Raw genomic sequence first — 23,917 nt, forward strand, 5'->3', positions numbered from 1 at the left:
GAGCCTCCGTCTCTGTCTCCCTTCAAACTCACATGAGGACTCCTTCTGATTCCACTCCTTGCTTTGGTAATCAAGTCCATGAAAGGTGATCATCTGTGCCCCACCCCCTTCCACCCCAGCACCTGCTCAATATAACCCCTCTACTATGTTTAGCATAGAGCCTGCAATTGATTCTGTGTGTGGATGGCAGGGCCGGTGTGTGTGTAGGGAGCAGTGGTGATTATTTCTCCTAAAAGCAATACATGGAAACTTGAGAAAGGACCAAATATTATAAATCCCATCATTCAGAGGCTGCCACCATTTATATTTTGATAAATTTTCCATCTTTTCCTACCCACCCTTTAGTTTAAAAAATACAAGTCATGGTGTAGATGCCATTTGATCCTGTACTGTAAACTTAACATCATACCATAAGCATATCCCCAAGTATTAACAACCCTTTAGTAACTGGAATTTTAGTTATAATTTATATTGTAAAACCACATCATGGGCAAGTCTATGTAGGACCAACTGTAACCAGTGTAAAATGCATTTTTTAAAAAGATTTTATTTATTGAGAGAGAGAGAGAGAGAGAGCCCAAGCAGGAGGAGGGGCAGAGGCAGAGGGAGAAAGAGAATCTTAAGCAGATTCCATGCTGAGCGCAGAGCCCTATGTGGGGCTTCATCTCAACACCCTGCGATCGTGACCTGTGCTGAAATCGAGTTGGATCCTTAACCGACTGAGCCACCCAGGCACCCCTAAAATATAATTTTAATAATAGTATCCTATACCAATCTATGAAATCTGTCACATCTTACTTGTTCCCTTGTTCTTGGACATTTAGATTCTGGATGTTTGATTTCCTATTACAGGCAAGATATAACAAACATCTTTATGCACAGATCTCTGTTAGAGTTTCAGAAGATTTCCTCAGCCCAGGCACTAGACATGGGTCCTGAGTTCTAGGGACTTATATTTGAAAGCTCTTACATTTGATGGAATTTCAAATATTACACATATTAAGAGATATTTTTTTAAATAGATAAAATTGGGGCACCTGAGTGGCTCAGTCAGTTAGGCAGTCAACTCTTGATTTTGGCTCAGCTTATGATCTCAGGGTTGTGGGATCAAGCCCCCAGTCTGGCTCCACACTCAGTACAGAGTCCACTTGTTTGTTTCCCTCTGCTCTTTCCCTCTCTCCATCTTGCTCTGTAAAATAAATAAGTAAAATCTTTTTTATAAAGTAGGTAAAATAAAAAAAATAAAGTAGGTAAAATCATAACTTTCATGCAGATATTAACTCATTGAACAGAAATCTGATAACAGGAGTGCCTGGGTGATGTAGGCGATTAAGCGTCCAACTCTGTTCTGGGTCAGGTTGTGATCTCTGGGCCTTGATCTCAGGGTCATAAGATCAAGCCCCTTGTTGGCCTCCATGCTCAGCAAAGTCTGCTCGAGATTCTCCCTCCCTCTCCCCCTGCCTCTCCTGCTCATGCTCTTTCTCAAGTAAATAAAATCTCTTTTTTAATAAAAGATTTATTTATTTATTTATTTATTTATTTATTTATTTGAGAGAGAGAGACAGAGAGAGAGAGCACAAGTAGGGAGGAGAGGGAGAAGCAAGCTCTCCCAGGAGACTGACATAGGGAGCCTGACATGGGGCTTGATCCTAGGACCCTGGGATCATGACCCGAGTCAAAGGCAGATGCTTTACTAACTGGGTCAACCAATCAGTAAATAAATAAATCATAAATCTTAAAAGCAAGCAAGCAAGCAAGCTGGTAACATCTTATTAGTTTTTTTAGTATTGGGGAATATTGCAATGAAAATGTAAATGAGACAAAACTGGCCTCTCCTACAGTGGAGGAAGAAAATCCAGTTGAGTCTCCACCTGGCATGATTTGCATGTCTATGGACAAGAATTATTTTTGCATTGCTATTATCTACATTGTACGGTTGTAAATCAGCTAGGGCAAGGAAAGACTGGAATCTGATAGGTGAAAAGAGTGTATTCTATACAATGCATAGTACTCCCTTGAAGTATGAAATTTTCCTTAAGGGCCTATCACATAATTTTTACAGTTTTTCACCTTTTTTCTAAGAAGGGAGCACTTTGCATACCTGCCAGCAGTCATCACATTATAGACTACAAAATTCAGTCTGGGTGAAGCTACGGATCAAAAGACCTGGTTTCTTCAACAAGAAGAAAAACACGAGATGGAAGGGAACCTGAAGATTAAAAGAGACTTTCAAGGTCTCCCAGCTGTATGCAGTTTGGATCTTGATTCGAAGAAACTTCAAAAAGCAACAACAAAACAAAGACAAAACCTAAAGGGTGCCTGGATAGCTCAGTCGGTTCAGTGTCTGACTTTTTTTTTTTTAATCTTTTATTTATTTATTAGAGACACACACAGAAAGAGAGAGAGAGACAGGCAGAGGGAGAAGCAGGCTCCATGCAGGGAGCCTGATGCGGAACTCGATTCAAGGTCTCCAGGATGACACCTTGGGCTGAAGGTGGCGCTAAACCACTAAGCCACCAGGACTGCCCAGTGTCTGACTTTTGATCTCAGCTCAAGTATTGATCTCAGGATCATGAGTTCAAACCCTACATTGGGCTTGACGTTGGGCTTGATGTTGGGCACGATGTTGGGCATGGAACCTATTTTTAAATAATTAGAAATTAGGGGATCCCTGGGTGGCTCAGCGATTTAGCGCCTGCCTTTGGCCCAGGGTGTGATCCTGGAGTCCTGGGATCAAGTCCCATGTCAGGCTCCCGGCATGGAGCCTGCTTCTCCCTCCTCCTGTGTCTCTGCCTCTCTCTCTTTCTCTCTCTCTCTATGTCTATCATGAATAAATAAATAAATCTTTTTAAAAAATTAGAAATGAAAAAACAACCCCCCCCCCCCCCCCAAAAAAAGCGACAAAGGAGAACATGTGTAGAGTAATTGGGAAATGTGATCACTTGACTACTTGGTGACATTAAGAAATTACTGTTAATTGTGTGTTTGTGTGTGTGAGAATGGAATTGTTGGTGGGGGGAAGGAGGTCAAAGGCAGGATGTTTATACAGTGGACCCTTGAACAACTCAGGCCTTAAAGGTGCCAACTTCTGCACAGTTGAAAATCCGCATTTAATTTTTGAGTAACTACTGACAGCCTACTGTTGACCGGGACTCCTACCAAAACCAAGGTCAATTAATACATACTTGGTATATTATACTTATTATATACCTTATTCTTTTTTTTAAAGATTTTGTTTATTTATTCATGAGAGGCAGAGAGAGAGAGAGAGAGAGAGAGAGAGAGGCAGAGACACAGGCAGAGGAAGAAGCAGGCTCCATGCAGGGAGCCCAATGCGGGACTCGATCCTGAGACTCCAGGATCACACCCTGGGCCGAAGGCAGGTGCTAAACTGCTGAGCCACCCAGGGATCTCCTATATACCTTATTATTATAACAAAGTAGGCTAGAGAAAAGAAAATGATATTAAGAACATCATAAGAGTAGGTGCCTGGCTGGCTCAGTCGGCAGAGCATGCAACTCTTGATCTCAGGTTGTGAGTTCAAGCCCCATGTTGGGTGTGGAGTCTACTTTTTAAAAATTGACTAATTAATTAATTTAAAAAATTTAAAAATCATAAGAGAAAATACATTTTCTACTCTACTTTAAAAAATTGACATGTAAGTGCATCTGTCCGTTTCAAATCCAGTTGCTTAAAGGTCAACTGAACTTATAAAAGGGGAGGTAGGCCTTTCAATGTTGCAGCCTGATTAGAATTGGGCAGAACTCTTGATATATAATAGTTCAGGAGTGATGGACTCAGCTGGCGAGGTTTGGATGCAGCCCTGAAGAGTCAACAGGCTTGAAGATACCTTATCTTGAGCTATCTTTTGTTCCGACATGGGACCATTCCTTCTAATGGTGGCTCGTTGAGTAATCTGTTGTTCAGATAAATGGATTGTCAGGAAGTTCCTGAAAGAAACAATACAATTATTGCAACTTCATTCTTCTGGATAAAGTCTCGTTCACCTGGTATGGCCTAATAAGAAGTCATCTTGTTGGAGACAGTGAACTAAAGTTTAGGATGGCTTTAGTCCTCAAAACGCTGGTTGTTTTCTGAATAAATGATAGGATATGGATCTTTCCACAGTTTGTCCTTGTCACTTAATAGAAGTTATTGCTACACACCCCTAGATCACCTGCTGCAGGTTATTCCACAATAACAATGCACCATGGTTTATTTATGGACATTCACTTCGATTCTGCTTTTTCACAATTGAAAGCATGCTGCAATAAACATTCTCCGCCATGCTGTCTTGCCTCCCTCTGGCAGTATTTCTCCAATATAGACACCCAGAAGGGGAATCATTGGTTTGCAGAGAAACACTTTACATTTTATTTAAATGTTAATAGCTACTGCCAGTCATTGTAGGGGTTAGTTATCTAACGCTGCTGCCTAACAAATTACTCCACATTCAAGCATCTTAAAACAACAGTAATCAACATTTATTATCATCCACAGTTTTTATGGGTCAGCAATTCAGGAGAGGTTTAACTAGGTCTCTGGTTCAGTCTCTCTTGAGATTCCAGACAGATGTGGGACTTCAGAAGACTATGGCCTGGCCAAGACTGGAGGATCTGCCTCCAATGCAGCTCATGCGTGGCTGGCAAGTAGGTGCTGGCTTTGACAGAGGTCTCAGTTCCATTGAGGTCTCTCTTTAGGGCTGGTTGTGTGTCTTCCTGACATGGTGGCTCACTTTCTGCAGATTGAGCAAGACAGAAGCTGCAACAACATCTTTTATAGCCTGGCCTTGAAAGCCACAGGCTTTTTCTTCTGCCTCATTTTAGTCCTTAGAAGACACAGTCACTAAGTCCAGAGGTTGAGGAAGGAAGATTCAGCTTTACCTTTTGAGAAGGGAGGAGAGTCAAAGAATTTGCAGATATATTTTAAAAAACACTGTACGCTCCAAATTAGCTGTTCTGATTTACGTTCTCATCAGCAATGTATGTACATTCTCACCCTCATCAACCAACACTAGATCTCATCTTATTTATATTTGCTGTGCTCATGTTGACAAAGGCTCTCTCCTTGACCAAACTTTAGTCGGACTCCTCTGAGCTCTCTTCTTAACCAAGCTTCAATGTTGGCCTGTCTAGTTTATTTTTATTTTTATTTTTATTTTTTTTTAAAGGAAAGGTTTTTTTTTTTTTTTAAGATTTTATTTATTTATTCATGAGAGACACACACAGAGAGAGAGAGGCAGAGACACAGGCAGAGGGAGAAGTAGGTTCCATGCAGGAGCCTGATATGGGACTCAATCCTGGATCTCCAGGATCACACCCCAGACTGCAGGTGGCGCTAAACCGCTGCGCCACCCCGGCTGCCCTGGCCTGTCTAGTTTAGTCTTAGCAAAGAATTCTACTAAATCAGTTCAGGGAGCATCCCCCACCTTTGATACCCAGTCAAATTCTTCATCCTCCAGCTATGATAAGCCTGATAGGCCAATTTAGCAAAAATCTCCCTCCCTTGATGTCTGTTATTAGTAATTTTACATCTACTGATCCCCTCAGTCAGCTCTTTCCTACAAATTCCAAACTGTCTTTGTTGTATTCACAGCTCAGCCTAATCTCTCTCTCCCTTGGCATACCCCTGTTGCAATAGTCTTCCTGAATAGTCTTCCTTCCTGTTTTAACAAGTCGCAGAATGATTTTTTTCTTTAACAATGTATGAAAATGTGCTGTATTATTTGCGTTTCCGGATGGCTAATGAGATTGAACTTGACTTCTTTTGTTTATATCCACTGGGACTTCCTTTTCTGTGAGTTTCTTTTTTTTTTAAGATTTTATTTATTTATTCATTAGAATACACAGAGAGGAGAAAGAGAGAGAGGCAGAGACACAGGCAGAGGGAGAAGCAGGAGCCGTGCAGGGAGCCCAACGCGGGACTCGATCCCGGGTCCCCAGGATCATGCCCCGGGCCGAAGGCGGCGCTAAACCGCTGAGCCACCAGAGCTGCCCTTTTCTGTGAGTTTCTAGTAAATATCTGTTACCAGACATTTAGCCCATTGATTAATTATCGATTTTTAGAAGTTCTTTATATATTCTGGGTAATAATCTTTTGTCTGCTATATATGTTGCAATGATATTCACTGATATATTGTATCATTTGCTTTTTTTTTTCACTTTCCTTGATGTTGATGATTCTTGAAGGTATTAAATTTGTTTATTCTCTTTTGAATATTATCCATTTATGTCCATTTCCACCTAACCATTGGAATCTTAGTATTTTTATCGTTTTGTATGAAATTTTTAAAAAGATTTCATTTATTGGGGTGCCTGGGTGGCTCAGCAGTTGTGTCTGCCTTGAGCTCCAAGTGTGGTCCTGAAGTACCAGGATCAAGTCCTTCATCGGGCTCCCCTTAAGGAGCCTGCTTCTCTCTCTGCCTATGTCTTTGCCTCTCTATGCCTCTCATGAACAAATAAATAATTTAAAAAAAAGATTTTGTTGGGACACCTGGGTGGCTCAGCGGTTGGGCATCTGCCTTTAACTCAGGGTATGATCCTGGGTTCAGGATGGATTCCCACATCAGGGGACTCCCCCCAAGCCTTCTCCCTCTGCCTATGTCTTTGCCTCTCACTCTCTGTGTCTCTCATGAATAAATAAATAAATCTTTAAAAAAATTAAAAAGATTATATTTATTTATTTGGGGGGGAGCACAAGCAGGGAGGAGGGCAGAGGGAGAGGGAGAACCAGACCCCCTGCTGGGCAGGAAGCCCAATGAGGATCAAATCCATGATCCAAGATCATGACCTGAGCCAGAGGCAGATGCTTAACAGACTAAGCCACCCAGGTACCCCTTGTATGAATTTTTTATATAGTACTTGACACTTGCTCTCAAGTTTGTTGCAAATGTTTCGTCAATTATTTTTTGTTTAGGATGTCTGCGACCAAATTGTGTAGCAGACAAGTGTGTTTGGCTTTTCTTTTGAAATATCTTTCATTGGGTTGAAGTTTAGAAAGTTTTCCATCATCTGTATCAGTTCTTTATTTAATTAATTAATTTATTTATTCATGAGAGACAGAGAGAGAGAGGCAGAGACACAGGCAGAGGGAGAAGCAGGCTCCATGCAGGGAGCCCGACGTGGGACTTGATCCCTGGTCTTCAGGATCACACCCTGGGCTGCAGGCGGCGCTAAACCGCTGCGCCACGGGGTGGGGGGGCGGGGGGGGGCTGCCCTGTATCAGTTCTTTAACCAGTTTCTCAGCCTCTTATTTTTCTCCCGATTCCCTCCACTTATTTTTCTTAGAACCTATTCAGTGGTAGCTCTGTTCTGGGAATATAGCCATGGAGGACTGGGTGGAAGTTCGTACCCTCAGGGATCTCCTAGAAAGCAAACACATCCATGGGAGGACACCAGATTATCCTGCACACCACAGCTTCTGGGGTTTTCTCTTCCCTTGACACTCCCCTCCTCCAGAATTTTCCAGTGGGGGAGCCACTGACTTGATCTGGGTATATTTTGAGATGATGGTCCCTCTAGCTCCAAGAAGACAAGGCTTGGCCTTACTCTACTTTGCTCCTGGCCTTCTCCCCTTCACTCATCCTCATCCTCTTCACCCTCTAGCTCCTCTCTCCATCCTGAAGGTGATCTCTTTGGTCTCTCAAGTTGTGGTCCCATCTGTCCTCATCTCAGAGCCCAGACCCACCCTTGCAGTCTTCTTGTCCTCCTCTCCTTTCATAGCTCAGTCCCTGCAGGCTGCCTTCTGCCACTGCAAGGAAAGGCCTCCCTGGAGTAGATCCAGGGGCTTTGCCTCTTCTCCCCACTGAGGCCACCCTCATACCTAGCCCCATTGGACCTTTGAGATTATTCCTCCCCTGTCTCCTCTAGGGGTTCTTGCTTTCTGGGTGTCCCTTGGAACACCAGTACACCTTGTGCTCTGCCCTTGACTTACTCTCTTTTTTTCATACTTGTTCTGGCTCAGTGTATCACCTCTGGCTAAAGTGTATGATATGTCCATGATTTTACCTCCAGCCTGAAAAGTCCTCAGCTGGACATCTGCAGTCTCTTTACCCTTCCTGGGGCCAAAGTGAGCCTTGTCTTCCTCCAAACCTGCTCTTCCTCCAATCTCCTTGTGATGGGTGTAGTCTCATTGTTCTCCACCATCTCATGGGTTCACTCTTCCTCACCCATTACTCATGTGTAGTAGTGGAGAACTTGCCTCCTTCCCAGGTTTTCAGCCAGCACCTCCCTGTCCCCACTCCCTGCTCACGGGAGGTTGTAGCTTCACTGCTGCCCCCATACTCAGCCTCCTCCTACTCTCTAGTCCAGAGTCTGCAACCCATGGCCTCACTGAAGGCTGCCCTCAGGGCCATATCCACCTGCACCTCCAGAGGTAGGGTCATTTCCAGTTTTCTCTTCAGACTCAGAAACTTCTGGTAGTTTCCAGACTATTCACTTCACGGGATCTCGTCTCCGTGCCTTTGCTGACACTCCCGTTCCTGTAATGCTTCTCCCACTCCCCAAAAGTTCTCATCTGTTAGGTTGCTAGGGGCTCACCTCCTCCAGAAAGTCTTCCCAGAAGCCCATTCCCATTGGGAACCCCTGATCCCAGAGTCTGGTCCTACTCTCCTGGCCATTGTTTAGACGTTAGGCTCAGCCAGAACAGTGCTTCTCTTCTCTTCTTTTTTTTTTTTTTTTTTTAAGATTTTTAATTTATTTATGAAAGAGAGAGAGAGAGAGGCAGAGACACAGGCAGAGGGAGAAGCAGGCTCCATGCAGGGAGCCGGATGTGGGACTCGATCCCGGGTCTCCAGGATCACGCCCTGGGCCGAAAGCGGTGCCAAACCGCAGAGCCACCGGGGCTGCTTTCATTTACTTCTTTCATTTACTTTCTTCCTTTCCTCTGGACACGGCAATTACAGGTGAGCCTCGGAGGACAAGATCCTCTTGCAGGTGAGGCGTAGAAAAATAAATGCTAAGAGCCTCCCGGCGGACTGCTGGGTCCAGCCTTTTGGAATGGGAATTGGATTTATTCCAGAGTCTCGGTAAACAGGAACACCCGTTCCCGCTGGCAGGGTCCAATCTCTTCTCCCCAACACCCAGCAGAGGGCAGGCGATCAGCAGACGCTCCGGGAGCTAAAGGGATCGTGAGGGAGGGCGGAATGAGTGAGTGAGGGAATGAATGAGAGAATGAGTGAGCGGTAATGAGGAGGAAAGAAATGAAGGAAGTGGATGGAAGGGATGAGTGAGGGAGGAAATTTGGGAGAGAGGAAACGAGAGAAAGAAGGAGGAAACAGGTTTACAGGGCGCGACCCTTCCCAAAAGGCATCGCTTCATTTATTCACTCGTTCATTCGTTCAGCCCCGCCAGGTGCCAGGAACTATGCCCGGTGCAGAGGCGCACGGTCACCCCGGCGGCCGGAGCTCTCCTGGGCTGGGCCAAGGCCAGAGCCGCATCCGCGGAAGAGTCGCCCCGGGCGGCGCACCCCGCTCCAGCCCCCCAGCGAGGCGCCCCCGCCCCCCTCCTCCTTCCGCCCCCGCCCGGCGCCTGCGCGGCGCGGCCACGTGACTCGCCAAGGCCCCGCCCCGCGGCCGCCCGCCCGCCCCGCTCCCGCCTCCGGCGAGTGCGGCCTCAGCTTGCGGCGGCACCAGGTGAGCTGCGAGGCGCGGGCCGAACGGGTCGGGCGGCGGGGAGCGCGGGGGGCGGGCGGCGGGCGGCAGCCGAGCCCGGGCGAGCAGCTTGAGGGGCGCGAGGACGCAGGGGCGGGCGCGGGCCGCGGGCGCGGGAGTGGCGGCCTGAGGCGAGCCCGCGGCCTGACGTGGCGGGGGCGCGGCGGGCGGGACCCCCGGGTGCAGCGGGGCGGGGAGCTGGCGCTCGCGGAGATGCTGGGCCTCCCCGCGGCTGCGGGGCCTGCGGGCCTCGAGGCCCTGGGCCGGCCTGTCGCCCGCGGCGGGTCTGTCTCAGCGCGGCCTTCCCAGCCGCGACCCTCGGTGCTGTGCGCGGGTGCGCGGGCGGGTCCTGCAACAGGCGAGTGGGGCGGGGCCTGGCTGCCACCACCTGGCGTGACCTTGGACCTCGCCTGCCAGCCTCAGTTTCCTCAGCAGCCCGCAGGCTGCAGCCGAGAGGGTCCAACCTCGCCACCTGCGCGGTTTCCAGAGAGAAGCCGGAGATCGCGCTGTCATTGCAGAATTTCCGCGTCCCCGGGCGTCGGGCGCGGGTTCTCCTTGCAGTCCTGGGCGGGCCGGAGTCGCGGAGTCGCCGCCGGTCGGTCGCCTGGTCGCCATCACCTTATGCCTTGGAGTCCTTTTCGCGTCGGGCCTCTGTGGGGCCGGGCCTGGGCGGCAGGTTTGGCGCGCCCGATGCCCCAACTCAGCTTTCTGGAAGACTCATTCCAGAGCGCATCCGAGTTGGCACCCCAATGATGGCTCCCCATTCTGGAAATCAGTACCTACTTCGTCCTCTCCTCTTCCCAACAGTCTCTCTTCCTTTTGTTGCAGTACCTTGCTTCATGCTGCCAAGGATTGGGGTTCGTTGAGGGCGGACACTTTTGGGGCACTTCAGAGGACTGAGGGGTGCCTGCCCAGTAAATGGTATTGAGTTGAAAATTCAAAAATACTTTTGACTCTGTCATCCATGAGTTCATAAAAAATCATTTTACGTCCTTCAGTTTGTACCTGCTTGGGACATAAAGGTTCCTTGCTGCTGCCTTCAAAAGCTTTGAACAACATGGAACAGAGGGGCCTTCCTTGTGATGAGTAGAATCAGAAATGTACGGAGCGGGAGGGAACTTAGGCTAGGGAAGGACTTCGTAATGGAGTAATCCCTGTAAAATGAATAAGAGACGAAGGTGTCACCGAGTGAGCTCTCCCAAGAACGTCCTTTATTTCAGCAAAATAGGCAGGGAAAGGTATTTAAAAGAAGTGTTGCATTTGACTTAATTTTTTATTTTTTAAATTTTTGTCAATTACTGAAACATAATTGCACTATGAAATGCTGTTTTTCATCTAAGTCAACAAAGAGTGAAAAAGAAATGTCATGGGCAGCTCCGGTGGCGCAGCGGTTTAGCGCCGCCTGCAATCCAGGGCCTGATCCTGGAGACCGGGCATCGAGTCCCGCCTCAGGCTTCCTGCATAGAGCCTGGTTCTCCCAATGCCTGTGTCTGTGCCTCTCTCTGTGTCTCTCATGAATAAATAAATAAAATCTTAAAAAAAAAAAAAGAAAGAAAGAAAAAGAAATGGTATTGGTCAGCTAAATAGTGGTTGGAACCAGGTTCTCATACTTTGCTGGTGGAAGAATAAATTAGTACAACCTCTATGGAGGGCAATTTGGCAATATGCATTCAAATGACAAATACACATTAAAATTAACACGGGCCAGCAGTTCTGTATCTAGAAAATTTTCCTCAGATAACTGCTGTATATGTAGCATAGCTAAATGACTTTCAGTCTGTAACTACTAAGGCAAACAATTGGAGGAAACCCTGATGTCTGTCTGAAAGGACTGGTTAAATAACATGTGGTTATGGATACAATGGACTGGGAGGGATTTCATATGCAAAAGTTAAGGAAGGGGGGAACTGGTGTAGATTTACAGATTTACCTTCGAATCTATAGATGCCCCCTGACAAGGAAGATCGAATAGTAGTTTTCTTCTGGGAGAGGATTTGATTGGGGTCTAAGTGGGAGGAAAATTTAAGTCTCAATGCCTTTCTGCACCTTTTGAATTTGAATGTGACCATATTAAAAGATAAGTTTGAGGGTTTATTTTTTAAATATTTCATACAAACAGGAAAGTTAGTCTTATTGGATCCTAATGTTTTGTCTTGGTTTTTGTTTGTTTGCTTGTTTTAAAGGAATAAAACATTCTCTTTTTCCTTCCTGGAGAAAAATCATGATCCTGAATTCCTTTAATGTGTCTATGCTCTGTTATATTGTAACACCTGTCTAAAAACAAAAGTGGATGGCATGATTTCAAACTTTGTGTACCACATATATTCTTTAGTGTGCTTCCCCCCCCCCCCATGGCTTTGAGATTTCTCCATGTTGATGACTATAGCTTGAGTTCTAGTTTCCCCATTTTAACTGTTGTCTAGTACTCTTGTTGGCTTACTTTGCTGCAGAGTCCAGTCCTCTGAGGATGGACATTTTTGGTCGTGGCCAATGCTTGCTTTATGAACAAGGCTGTGATGCATGGTCTTGAATGTGTTGCACTCCAAGCTATGCTCTTTCAGAGCAGGGAATTGGTTCATTTTCTTCACGTGGCCCTCGAGACCTACCTTAGTTCCTTAAATTGTGCTTGGTAAATATGCTTTGCTTGCCCAAGGAGGCAGTCTTCTCCTACTGTATTCTGTATTTGTAATAAATGTAGCTGCCATGGATCCCTTCCCAAAGGGACAGAAATGCTAATGTGCAGTGGGGACCCACTGAGGATGGATGTCTGTTGGAGCAGTCAGTCCCTGCTGCCAGCCTTAGAGAAAGAGGTCTTCTTAACTCCCTAGTGGTCACAGTAGTGAGGAGGAAGCTGAGACTTGGAGATAATGAGCTAAATGCTCAGAGTCATTTGGTTACAAGTCTACAAACAGCCATGGAGTTTTGCAATGTGGAGGAGATAAAGCCGTAGCTGGTGGGTAGATAGAAAAGCTTCAATGATGGAGCATGCCTGTCATGTTCTTGATACAATGACAGAGGGAGAAGTCATCAAGCTAGACCTTGACCAATATGAGGTTTTAAAGACAGGTCTAGGTAGGAGTCTGATGGTTTAGAGGATGACAGGTGTCCCTTTGGTCTAAGGGCCAGATCACAGAGAGACCTATGTAGAAGGCAGTAGAGAGCCAGTGCTTGAGAAGCCAGGTGGGATACTCACTGGGCATTTGGGGACCTCCTGCAGCCTAAACAGGGGAGCTGGGGAGGATGGGACACAAGGAAGGAAACCAGTTGGTAGCCAGTGCTGTGGTCTGACCCAGGGTGGTGGCCATGGAGGAATAACTGGATGGACATCTGAGATGGGAGAGAAGGAATCAGAACTGGAGGACCTGAGTGACACCTGGGTGGCTCAGTGGTTGAGTGCCTTTGACTCAGGTTGTGATCCCAGGATTCTGGGATCGAGTTCCGCATCAGGCTCCTTGCAGGGAGCCTGCTTCTCCCTCTGCCTATGTCTCTGCTTCTCTCTCTCTGTCTCTCATGAATAAATAAGTAAAATTAAAAAAAAAAAAAAAACAGAACAAAGCTGGAAGGTCTGGTAGGACACAGATATAAAAAGGAAAAGAGATCATTGAAACCATGAGGTTTCTGACATGGAAACTGTGGCTGTATGAAAACTAGTAAGTAAACTAGACCAGTAGGGAGGGCTGCTAGCTGGATTAGGCATCGAGCTAGAGGTGCATCTGGGAATATAGGGTAGATTCCTGGGGAAGAGCGGTGGGCTGGGGCAGAGTGTGTTGGCTGATGGGAAGGGATCAGAAAAGATGGCATATTGCCATGGGGCAGAGTTTCAAGTCAAGAGAGGTGGTTAGTGGGGGATATCCTTTGGCCCTGAATGTCTGTGTGTGAGCCAGTCCAGGGTATAGAGGAAGCAGTGGGTAGATGGTGAAGGTCCCAAATCTAGGAGGCACCCTGAGGGGCCACAGAGGGATGTAGAATATGTTGGATGGTGCTAGTGCTCCTGAGTCTAGTAGTGAGGACAGAGGTCTCTTTTTGCAAAGGTTTTTTTCTCTTTTTGTTTAAGTATACTCCATGCCCAGTGTGGAGCCCAGTTCGGGCCTTGAACTCTCGTCCCTAAGATCAAGAGTTGGATGTGGGGGAATCCCTGGGTGGCTCAGCGGTTTGGTGCCTGTCTTCGGCCCGCAGCGTGATCCTGGAGTCCCGGGATCGAGTCCCACATCAGGCTCCCTTCATGGAGCCTGCTTCTGCCTCTGCCTGTGTCTCTGCCTCTCTCTCTGTCTCTCATGAATAAATAAAATCTTAAAAAAAAAAAAAAAAAGAGTTGGATGCGGGACTACGGGATGGGTCAGCAGTTGAGCGTCTGCCTCTAGCTTCTCAGGCCATGATCCTGGGGTCTGAGGATCGAGTCCCACAACGGGCTCCTTGTGAAGAGCCTACTTTCTCCCTGAATGATGTTTCTGCCTCCTCTCTTCTATCTGTACCTCTCACGGAGAAATAAAATCTTAAAAAAAAATCTTAAAAAAAAAAAAAGTTGGATGCTTAACCAACTTTATTTAAAGATTTTAGGGACACCTGGGTGGCTCAGTGGTTGAGTGTCTGCCTTTGGCTCAGGTTGTGATCCCAGGGTCCTGAGATCGAGTCCTGAATCAGGCCCCACTCAGGGAGCCTGCTTCTCCCTCTGCCTGTGTCTCTGCCTCTATGTTTCTCATGAATAAATAAATTAAATATTTTATTTAAATATTTATATATTTATATATTTATATTAAATATTTTATTTATTCATTTGAAACAGAGAGAGACAAGAGAAGCATGAGAGAGAGAATGAGCAGAGGGTAGAAGCAGAGGGAGAAGGAGAATCAGACTCCCTACTAAGCAGGGGCTCCATCCCAGGACCTGAGATCATGACCTGAGCCAAAGGCCGATGCTTAACTCTCTGAGCCACCCAGGTGCTCACCTGGCAAGTTTTATAGTAGAATATCTGTCTGTCTCTCTCTCTCTTTAAATCTTAAGTAGACTCCACTCTCAACATGGGGCTTGAACTCACAAGCCTGAGATTGAGTCCTGTGCTCTACCAAGTGAGTCAGCTAAGTGCTCCTTTCATTTTTTTTCTCTTAAAGATACAGTATAAGGAATTAGAGAAAAAACTAATTTAAGGGAGGGGATAGTGGAATGGCCCTAGGTGGGGAAGGTAGATGTTCACCTGGGTTCCCACCTGCTGGCTGGATGGCAGTGCTGTGGCTAGAGAGTGCTTAGCTTAGCCCCAGAGCACAGTGCAGGACTGGTTGCCCCCTGACTCAGAATGTACAGCCAAAGGTTTGTTTTATTGATTGGGTTTCTGAGGCTCAACTCAAATCATTGTGCATGTTTTGAACATATTCAATTATTACAAAGTAACCTTGAAATAAAAACCTGCTGCAGGTGGTCTTGTATGCAGCAGCTCTAGTTGAAGTTACTGTGTTTGAATCTTGGTAAAAGAAGACAGGTCCTGGACCCTCTCCTGGGTCTCCTGGCCACCATTCAGGTCTGTTGTCATTTTTATGCATCCATTCCTACGTGAGGGAACCCAATTTTATTCTTTCTGTCTCTCTCTCTTTTTATTTTTATTTATTTATTTATTTATTTATTTATTTATTTATTTATTTATTTATTTATTTTTTCTCTCTCTCTTTTTAAAGTAAACTCTACTTCCAACGTGGGGCTCAAACTCACAACCCAGACATAAGGAGTCACATGCTCTCCTGTCTGAGCCAGCCAGGCACTCCAGTTTTGTTCTTTCTCAATGGGAGAGAGGAAGAGTTCTTCAGAACCGGTTCTGTGCTGGTGCTTTATATTCATCATTTACCAATTTTAGATTTCCCCAGCAGCAGGGTGATTTATTTCCCCTTTTTCATTTGAGGAAATGAAAAAGGATGCGGGACTACGGGGATGGGTCAGCAGTTGAGCGACTCTGAGGTTGAGAGTCATGAGAGTCATGTTGGTCATGTGGTGAGTCTATCGTAGGGCCAGGGCCGCAGCCGAGATCAGTCTCCAGAATCCTTCTGTTTCCCAGAGATGCTGAAGGAGATAACATTTAATGAAGAATCTTAGAGATGAAGGTACACAGGTCATCAGGAAAGGAGCCCCCAAGTTTGGAGAAGCAGTGGGAGGGGAAAGGAAATTCGAGGGTTTAAGGCCTCAGGGGAAGCACAGGCAAACTGGTGGGAGGAACAAAAGTGCCATGGACCAATCTGTGCACTATTTGGTATTGCCACCCCGGCTTATTCCCTGTCCCCTCTGTCTTGCCAGCTGACAGCCGCGGTTGTGAGATCTGGTGTGGTGGTCAGGATGGCAGAGGAGCAGGAGTTCACCCAGCTGTGCAAGTTGCCTGTGCAGCCCTCACACCCGCATTGTGTCAACAACACCTACCGGAGTGCACAGCACTCCCAGGCCTTGCTCCGAGGGCTGCTGGCTCTCCGGGACAGTGGCATCCTCTTTGATGTTGTCCTGGTGGTGGAGGGGAGACACATTGAGGCCCATCGAATCCTATTGGCTGCATCCTGCGATTATTTCAGGTGAGTTATCTCCATATGTTCTCACAAGTAAAGTAACACAGGTAATCCTGGCTCCGCTAGGTATTTGTGTTGGTACCCACAGTGACCAGGTGGGAGGGACCAGTCAAGCTGCCAAGTCCCCTCTCACCCCAAGCTTCTCGGACTGCTTGTTACAGTGAGTGGGACAGAGGGGTCTTCTTTTTCTTTCAGTTCTGTCTCTGGGGCATGTTCTCTTTTTTCTTTTCTTTTCTTTTTCTTTTTTTTTTTTTTAAGTTTAATTATTTATTTTTAAGTAATCTCTAGCCAGCATGGGACTAGAATTCACAACCTTGTGATCAAGAGTGGCATGCTCTTCCGACTGAGCCAGCCAGGCTCCCCACTCCCCACCCCCCGCCTTTTCCTGTGTTTTAAAAGACAGCATGTTTGACTCTTTTTGTCCTATTGCATTTTATGAAATAAATTTTCTATATCTTGATATAAAACAGATTTTCTATATACTCTGGTTTCCCCAGCATTTCATTTTGAAAATTTTCTAATCTGTGGAAGAGTTGAAAGAATAATATTACAAACACCTGAATACCAGTTGTTAGTATTTTGCCATATTTGGTTTCTCTTCACACACACAGACACATACAGTGCCCTTTTTAAGATATTGGCAATTTATGCCTTTGTCTTTCAGTGCCCCTTGCCTCCAGTGGTGTTCTCATAATGCTGGCTAGAAGCCCACATGAGCCCTGGTCAACAGGCTTCTCGCCCTTGGTGCTGAGGTCAAGGCCAAGTGGTCAGTCCCATACACACATTGTCCACACAGCTGTGTGATATGTGAAGTTGTGCCTTTTTTTTTTTTTTAAGATTTTATTTTATTATTTATTCGTGAGAGACAGAGACAGAGAGAAAGAGAGAGAGAGAGAGAGAGAGGCAGAGACACAGGCAGAGGGAGAAGCAGGCTCTACGCAACGGGAGCCTGATGTGGGATTCGATCCCGGGTCTCCAGGATCGTGCCCTGGGCCAAAGGCAGGCACTAAACCGCTGCGCCACCCAGGGATCCCAGTAACTGGTTTCCTAAGTTCCTCTTCATTCATACACTGTTTTTTTTTTTTTTTTTTTTGCAAATACTGGTCCATAATTCTGAAACCCTTAAGCTCTGAAATTTGAAAGTTGTTTTTTTTTTGTTGTTGTTGTTGTTGTTTACTGTGTTGCTAAAACTTCATGAGTGTATTCAGGGGGTCTCCTCGAGCTGTTTTTGTTAGTAGCTTCTAGTCATTAATTTTGTTGGGGGATGGGGAAAGCTGGATTCTCCCACATTGCCATTTTTTCCATGAGTTTTTGTTTTTGTTTTTTAAATTTTGGTACAAATCTATTAAATTATAAAACCTGCCCTAAACTGATGTGAGGCTTATTTTATTTTCCTTTACTTTTTAAAATATTTTATTTAAGAGAGAGAGCATGAGTAGGGTGAGGGCAGAGGGAGAAGCAGACTCCTTGCTGAGCAGGGAGCTCAACGTGGGGTTCGATCTTGGGACTCCAGGGCCATGACCTGAGCTGAAGGCAGATGCTTAACCGACTGAGCCATTCAAGTACCCCTATTTTTATCCTCCTTAGTATATGTCTTTTATATTTTGCTTTGAAAATACTAAGGAGTTTGGTTGTGAGGTATTGACCCAGACCTTGCAGGGGTCTGATATCGTACATGGCATGGGTGCTGTGCTGTGTTTTTCCAGTGAAAACCATTTGAATTTTGAAACATACTTGGCCTCCAGGATTTGGATTGGGGACTGGGGGCCTGAACAAGCTGACGTTCCCCACTGTACATCAGAGGGTGCTACTGGACATCTGGTTATGGTATCCTAGCAGTAGAGATGACCCTCATTCTGCAATGTTCTGTGCTCTTCATGCCCTCCACTTTGTTGGTGGCCTGCTGTGATTTTAAACATATGATAAGATTTACCAACTTGGGACGCCTGGGTGGCTCAGCAGTTGAGCATCTGCCTTCAACTCAGGGTGTGATCCTGTGGTTTTGGGATCAAGTCCCACATCGGGCTCCCTGCATGGAGCCTGCTTCTCCCTCTGTCTCTGCCTCTCTCTGTCTGTGTGTCTCTCATAAATAAATAAACACAATCTTAAAAAAAAAAAAAAAGATTTACCAACTTAACTGTTTTTAAGTGTACAGCTGAGTAGTGTAAAGTGTATTCATACTGTTGTGGAAGAGAGTTCCAGAACTTTCTCATCTTGCAAAACTGAAACTGCACCCAGTAAACAGCTCCCTACACCCCTACTTCCGGCCCCAGTAACCACCATTTCACTTTCTGTTTCTAGAATTTGACTACACTAGGAACCTTTTATAAGTGAAATCATATATGTTTGTCCTTTTGTGACTGGTTTATTTCACTTAGCATAATGTCCTCAGGGTTCATCCATGTTATAGCATGTGTTAGAGTTTCTTTCCTCTTTAGGGTTGAACCATTGTGTGAATAGACCACATTTTGTTAATCCATATATTTACAGATGGAGACTTGGGTTATTTCTGCTTCTTGACTATTGTGAATAATGCTGTGAACATGGATGTACAAGTATTTTCTTGAGACCCTGCTTTGAGTTATTTTGGCTATGTACCCAGAAGTGGAATTGCTATGTCATATGTTAATTCTGTGTTGAATTGAGGAGGAGATCCCTGGGTGGCTCAGCCATTTAGTGCCTGTCTTCAGCCCAGGGCATGATCCTGGAATCCCAGGATTGAGTTCCACATCAGGTTTCCTGCATGGAGCCTGCTTCTCCCTCTGCCTATGTCTCTTTGCCTCTCTCTCTGTGTGTGTCTCTCATGAATAAATAAATAAAATCTTAAAAAAAAAATTGAGGAATGTCCATACTGATTTCCACAGTAGCTGCCACCATTTTACATTCCCACCAGCAATGCACAAGGGTTCCATTATCTTTGTATTCTCACCAACACGTGTTACTTTCTAGTTTTTTTGGTAGTGGCCATCCTAATAGGTATGAGGTATGGACATAATTTTATTTTATTTATTTTTTAAGATTTACTTATTTTAGAGGGAGATTGCATGCACGTGCAGGAGCAGGAGGGGGAGAGAGAGAGAGAATCTCAAGCTGACTCCATGCTGAGCAGAGACCCTAATGTGGGGGTTGATCTCATGACCCTGAGATCATTACCTGAGCTGAAACCAAGAGTTGGATGCTTAACTGGCTACACCAGACTCCCTGGACATCATTTTAAAAGTTTCTTCCCCTTGAAGTTTTTATTTGCTCATAATTCCAGTGTTACAGAAAAGTAGTTAAGACTATGATAAAGAATTAAGCATCAATTTTTGGTTGAAAACAACAAAAACAAAAGGAGTAGATATATATTTTATTTTTCTTTCAATCTTTTTTTCTCTCCCTAGCTCTTATTTTGAAAGATGTCAATCCTGTAGAAAAGCTGAAAGATCAGCCTTTTTTTTTTTTTTTTTTTTTTTTTTTAAGATTCATCGGTTAGCATTTTGTATATTCGCTTAGGAGTAACTTGTGGATATAACAGTTTTTCTGGAAATAGTTCATTGCACTTCCAAGAATAAAACTTTTTCTAATATATCTAAGAACATTTATTTTATTTTATTTTTTTTTTAAATTTTTTTTTTTTTAATTTTTATTTATTTATGATAGTCACACACACAGAGAGAGAGAGAGGCAGAGACACAGGCAGAGGGAGAAGCAGGCTCCATGCACCGGGAGCCCGACGTGGGATTCGATCCCGGGTCTCCAGGATCGCGCCCTGGGCCAAAGGCAGGCGCCAAACCGCTGCGCCACCCAGGGATCCCCCTCTAAGAACATTTATAGTCATTCCACAGTTCTGTCTGATATTGAGTTCATATTCAGATTTTCCTAATTGTCCCCAAAATATCTTCTATCTTCTTCCTCCCCTCTCCATTCAGGATCCAGTCAAGGCACATGTTACATGGACACCCCAAAGAATGAGTCAAAGTACCACAGAGCACAGGAAAGCCCTGAGAGGGTGTGTGTGGACTAAAATAGACCTCTAAAGAGACCCAGACACTGGCTTGTGAGGTAGAAGAGCCCATTGTTTCCATCACAGAGATGCTGGTTCTCTCTACATCAGTCTATATGTGTGATACATTCCCAATAAAAATACCAAGAGACTTTATGGGGGGGGTGGAGGGATTTCACAAACTGATTCTAAAGTCCAAATTTCCAAAGCAAGCAAAGGCCAGGAAATTGCTGAGAAGGTAGTGTTGGGAGACTGGCCCTATCCTATGGTAATGTGTGTTATGGAGCTATAGTAATCCAAATTGCTCCTGGTGCCTGAGATGTGGGAAGATTATTGGGAAGGTAGTGGTTTTAAACATAGACACTAGCCTGCAAGGAACTTTGGGATAAAGATGACATTCCAAATAGGGGAAGGTGATGATTGGTGGCTCTCTTGAAAAACACAAAATTTCTCCTTGCCTCACATGTTGTCCAAAACAAATTTCAGGTGGAACAAATTTTTGGGGTTTTGTTTGTTTGTTCGTTTGTTTTTTGTCAAATGATCCTTTATTGAAGCGTTTTCCTTTGTAATTCTTAACTAGCTGGACATTACACTATACCGCTGTTGACATCCATGATGTCATGAGGGTGGTAGCCATCAGCATTGGAAGCCACAGACTGGACAATTCCCAGGATCTTTTTAATGGTTCCAGAGAGTGAGTTCTCTGGCTAAAGAACCCTATCTAATCTGCCAGGCAATGTTGATACTCTCATCAAAAGTGATAGTTCCACTGTGCTTAATGTTTTTCTCCTTTCTGTCTCTGGGCGGTTCCTCCAGGGGTTTGGTAATCAAGACAGAGGCAAAAGGTACCACTTCAGTCTGGGCCTGTCTGTTCTATGTTTACTTGTTTTAAATTTTGAATAGGCTCCATGCTCTGCGTGGAGCTCAAACTCACAACCCTGAGGTCAAGACCTGGATGCTTAACCAACTGAGCCACTCAAGCACCCCAGGGCCTTTCTGTTCTGAATGGTCAGTTTCACTATAATCCTAAGACCCTTCCAATCACTGGTTGCCTTGGTAGTGTCATCACTAACCTTTTTTGGAGACAGACCCAGAGAGCCAGTCTTGGGGGCCAGGGCACTGAGTTCCCCACCAGTGCACCTCACATGTAAGACTTTGATCTTGTGGGGGTCAAACTTAATTAAGCAGCATGATGGAGGCAGCTGGTATCGTATGAACCTGGATTCAGGATGACTGAAGAGAGTTACACCTCAAGTGGATTAACTTTTTTTTTTTTTTTTAAGTAGGCTCCATGCCCAATGTGGAGCTTGAACTCAGGGCTCTGAGATTGAGTCCTGTGCTCTACCAACTGAACCAGCCAGGCACCCTGCATTAGCAATTTTAATTGTGAAAAGTAAACCAAAAATATATAGAGGAAAGCATGGGGAAATTTTTTTTAAAGATTTATGTATTTATTGGGGATCCCTGGGTGGCTCAGCGGTTTAGCGCCTGCCTTTGGCCCAGGGCATGATCCTGGAGTCCCGGGATTGAGTCCCATGTCGGCTCCCTGCATGGAGCCTGCTTCTCCCTCCTCTTGTGTCTCTGCCTCTCTCTCTCTCTCTCTCTCTCTCTCTATGTCTATCATAAATAAATAAGTAAATAAATCTTAAAAAAAAGATTTATGTATTTATTTGAGAGAGCATGCACACACGCATGTGAGCAGGCTGGGGGGAAGGGAATAGAGAGGGAAAAGGGGAGGGAGAATCCTAAGCACGCTTCATACTAGACTCTGACCTGGAGCTCCGTATCAAAACCCCAAGATCATGACCTGAGCCAAAACCAAGAGTCCAGTGCTCAACTGACTGAGCCACTGAGGGAAATGTTTTTTTTTTTTTTTTTAATTTTTATTTATTTATGATAGTCACACAGAGAGAGAGAGGCAGAGACACAGGCAGAGGGAGAAGCAGGCTCCATGCACCGGGAGCCTGACGTGGGATTCAATCCCGGGTCTCCAGGATCGCGCCCTGGGCCAAAGGCAGTCGCCAAACCGCGGCGCCACCCAGGGATCCCCGGAAATGTTTTTTAATGTTACCTCAGAGCGGGGGAAATGTCTAAGTTTGGCATAAAACTCGCAGGCATGAAAATGAGAAATTTGCATTCAAAACAGACAAAATTGTACATGGCAGAAAGCATTGTAAAATCAAAAGATCTGAGGTAGGAAGAAAATTTCAGCTCATCCACAAAAGGGCAGATTTCTTCAAAGTGACAAGAGAGAGTCTAAGAGAAAATGGACCAAGAATCTGGACTGTTCGAAAAAGAATATAGAAATGGCACTTTAAAGGGCACCTGGTTGGCTCAGTTGGAAGAGCATGGGACTCTTGATCTTGGGGTTATTGAATTCATGACCACATTGGGTGTAGAGCTTACTAAAAAAGAAGAAATGACACTTAAACATTTGATAAGATTACCTTCTCATTCATTATAAGGTTCCTCCTTAGATTGATGGTATGTAGGCAGTACTATCAAAGTATAGATGTATATAAACCCTGTGTCCTAGCGGTTGTTTTCATAGGAATGATCCTGACAGGCACGTAAGCAAAATGTCATGGTGGTAAGGCCCTCTGTCAGGTGCAATAATGGGAGATTAGAAGTAATCCAGGTGGGGGTGCCTGAGTGGCTTGGTCAGTTGAGTGTCTGACTCTTGATTTTGGCTCAGGTGATGATCTCGGTTGTGAGATCAAGCCCCACGTCAAGCTTTGTGCTGAGCAGGGAGCCTGCTTAGGAGTCTCTCTCTCCATCTCTAAGGAAAACAAAACAAAACAAAACAAAACCCAGGTGTATTGTAGCAGGTTATATCAACCATGATAGTTTTTACAAGAAGAGGGGCAGCCCTACATGTACCAGTAAGGAGCCATTTCCAAGATGCATTGTTAAGATGTGCTGTAGAATATAAGGTACATGGACTGAACCGATGGCCTGGAACAGAGCAGAGGAGGGAAAAATAAAATGTAAAAACAGCTACGCTGTCCTCTATGCATGGCTGTCATATTTCAGCCCTGCTGCCTCCCCCTGACAACCAGCCTCTTCCCTCTGAACAACTTATTAACTGGCTCCCCTGGGATGCCTCAAGGCATCTCACTGATGGTGACTCCGACCTCACTCTCTGACCCTGTTCCTCCCGAGTCCCTTTCAGCCCAGCTAACGCAGCCAAGGGCCCTGGTTCCTCCAGTGTTCTCCCAGATTCAGTCCTTCAGCATGTTCTTTCTGCCACCAGGCCCTCCCCAGGTCTGCAAGAACCCTATTGCCTGAAAAGTCTGCTCACACCAGCCTCCTGTGTAAAATTCCCCAACAGCGCTTTATAATATGCTTGGATTTCAATCCTGACTCAGTCTTGACCTGGGGAGACCAGAGATGTGGCCCTGTCTCACCTGCTCACTTCCTCTTTGCACTGGCCTGGCTGCCTTGGGTACTGAACTCATCCCTGCCCCAGAACTTGGGCTCCTGTCTCCTCCGCCTGGAATGCCTTCCTCTGGCTGGTGAGGTGCCACCCACCTCCATCTCGGCCTATCCCTGCTCCTCATCATTCTCCAGCTGCTCCCCTCTCCCAGCCAGGTGCTCCTAGGTTAGATGCCCTGTTGTGCTTTTTCCTAGCATTTCCTCACTCAGAAGTACCTTGTTCTTGTCCTCCTTCCTAGCATCACACTCTACATAAATAGGAATCTTACCACTTTACTTGACTGTTACTCCTCTTTTTTTTTTTTAATATTT

At 45.4% G+C, this 23,917-nt stretch overlaps 1 protein-coding gene and 1 pseudogene across 2 annotated transcripts in view; one reads left to right on the plus strand and one right to left on the minus strand.

The window, feature by feature from the left end:
• Positions 1–9,476: 9,476 nt before the first annotated feature.
• The window catches only part of KLHL22 (kelch like family member 22), a 38,067-nt gene continuing 23,626 nt past the window's right edge, over positions 9,477–23,917 (plus strand). The window contains exons 1-2 of one of the 2 annotated variants that reach the window (XM_072723449.1): positions 9,477–9,631; positions 15,926–16,191. In XM_072723449.1, the coding sequence (XP_072579550.1) occupies positions 15,965–16,191 (227 nt within the window). In that variant the 5' untranslated portion in view covers positions 9,477–9,631; positions 15,926–15,964. The remainder of the gene's footprint in view (positions 9,632–15,925; positions 16,192–23,917) is intronic. The other variant, XM_072723451.1, reaches the window with a different exon arrangement.
• LOC112907439 (large ribosomal subunit protein uL11-like) lies at positions 20,743–23,707 on the minus strand (annotated as a pseudogene).

Source organism: Vulpes vulpes, chromosome 10 (assembly GCF_048418805.1).
Source record: "Vulpes vulpes isolate BD-2025 chromosome 10, VulVul3, whole genome shotgun sequence".
NCBI classification, from domain to species: domain Eukaryota; kingdom Metazoa; phylum Chordata; class Mammalia; order Carnivora; family Canidae; genus Vulpes; species Vulpes vulpes.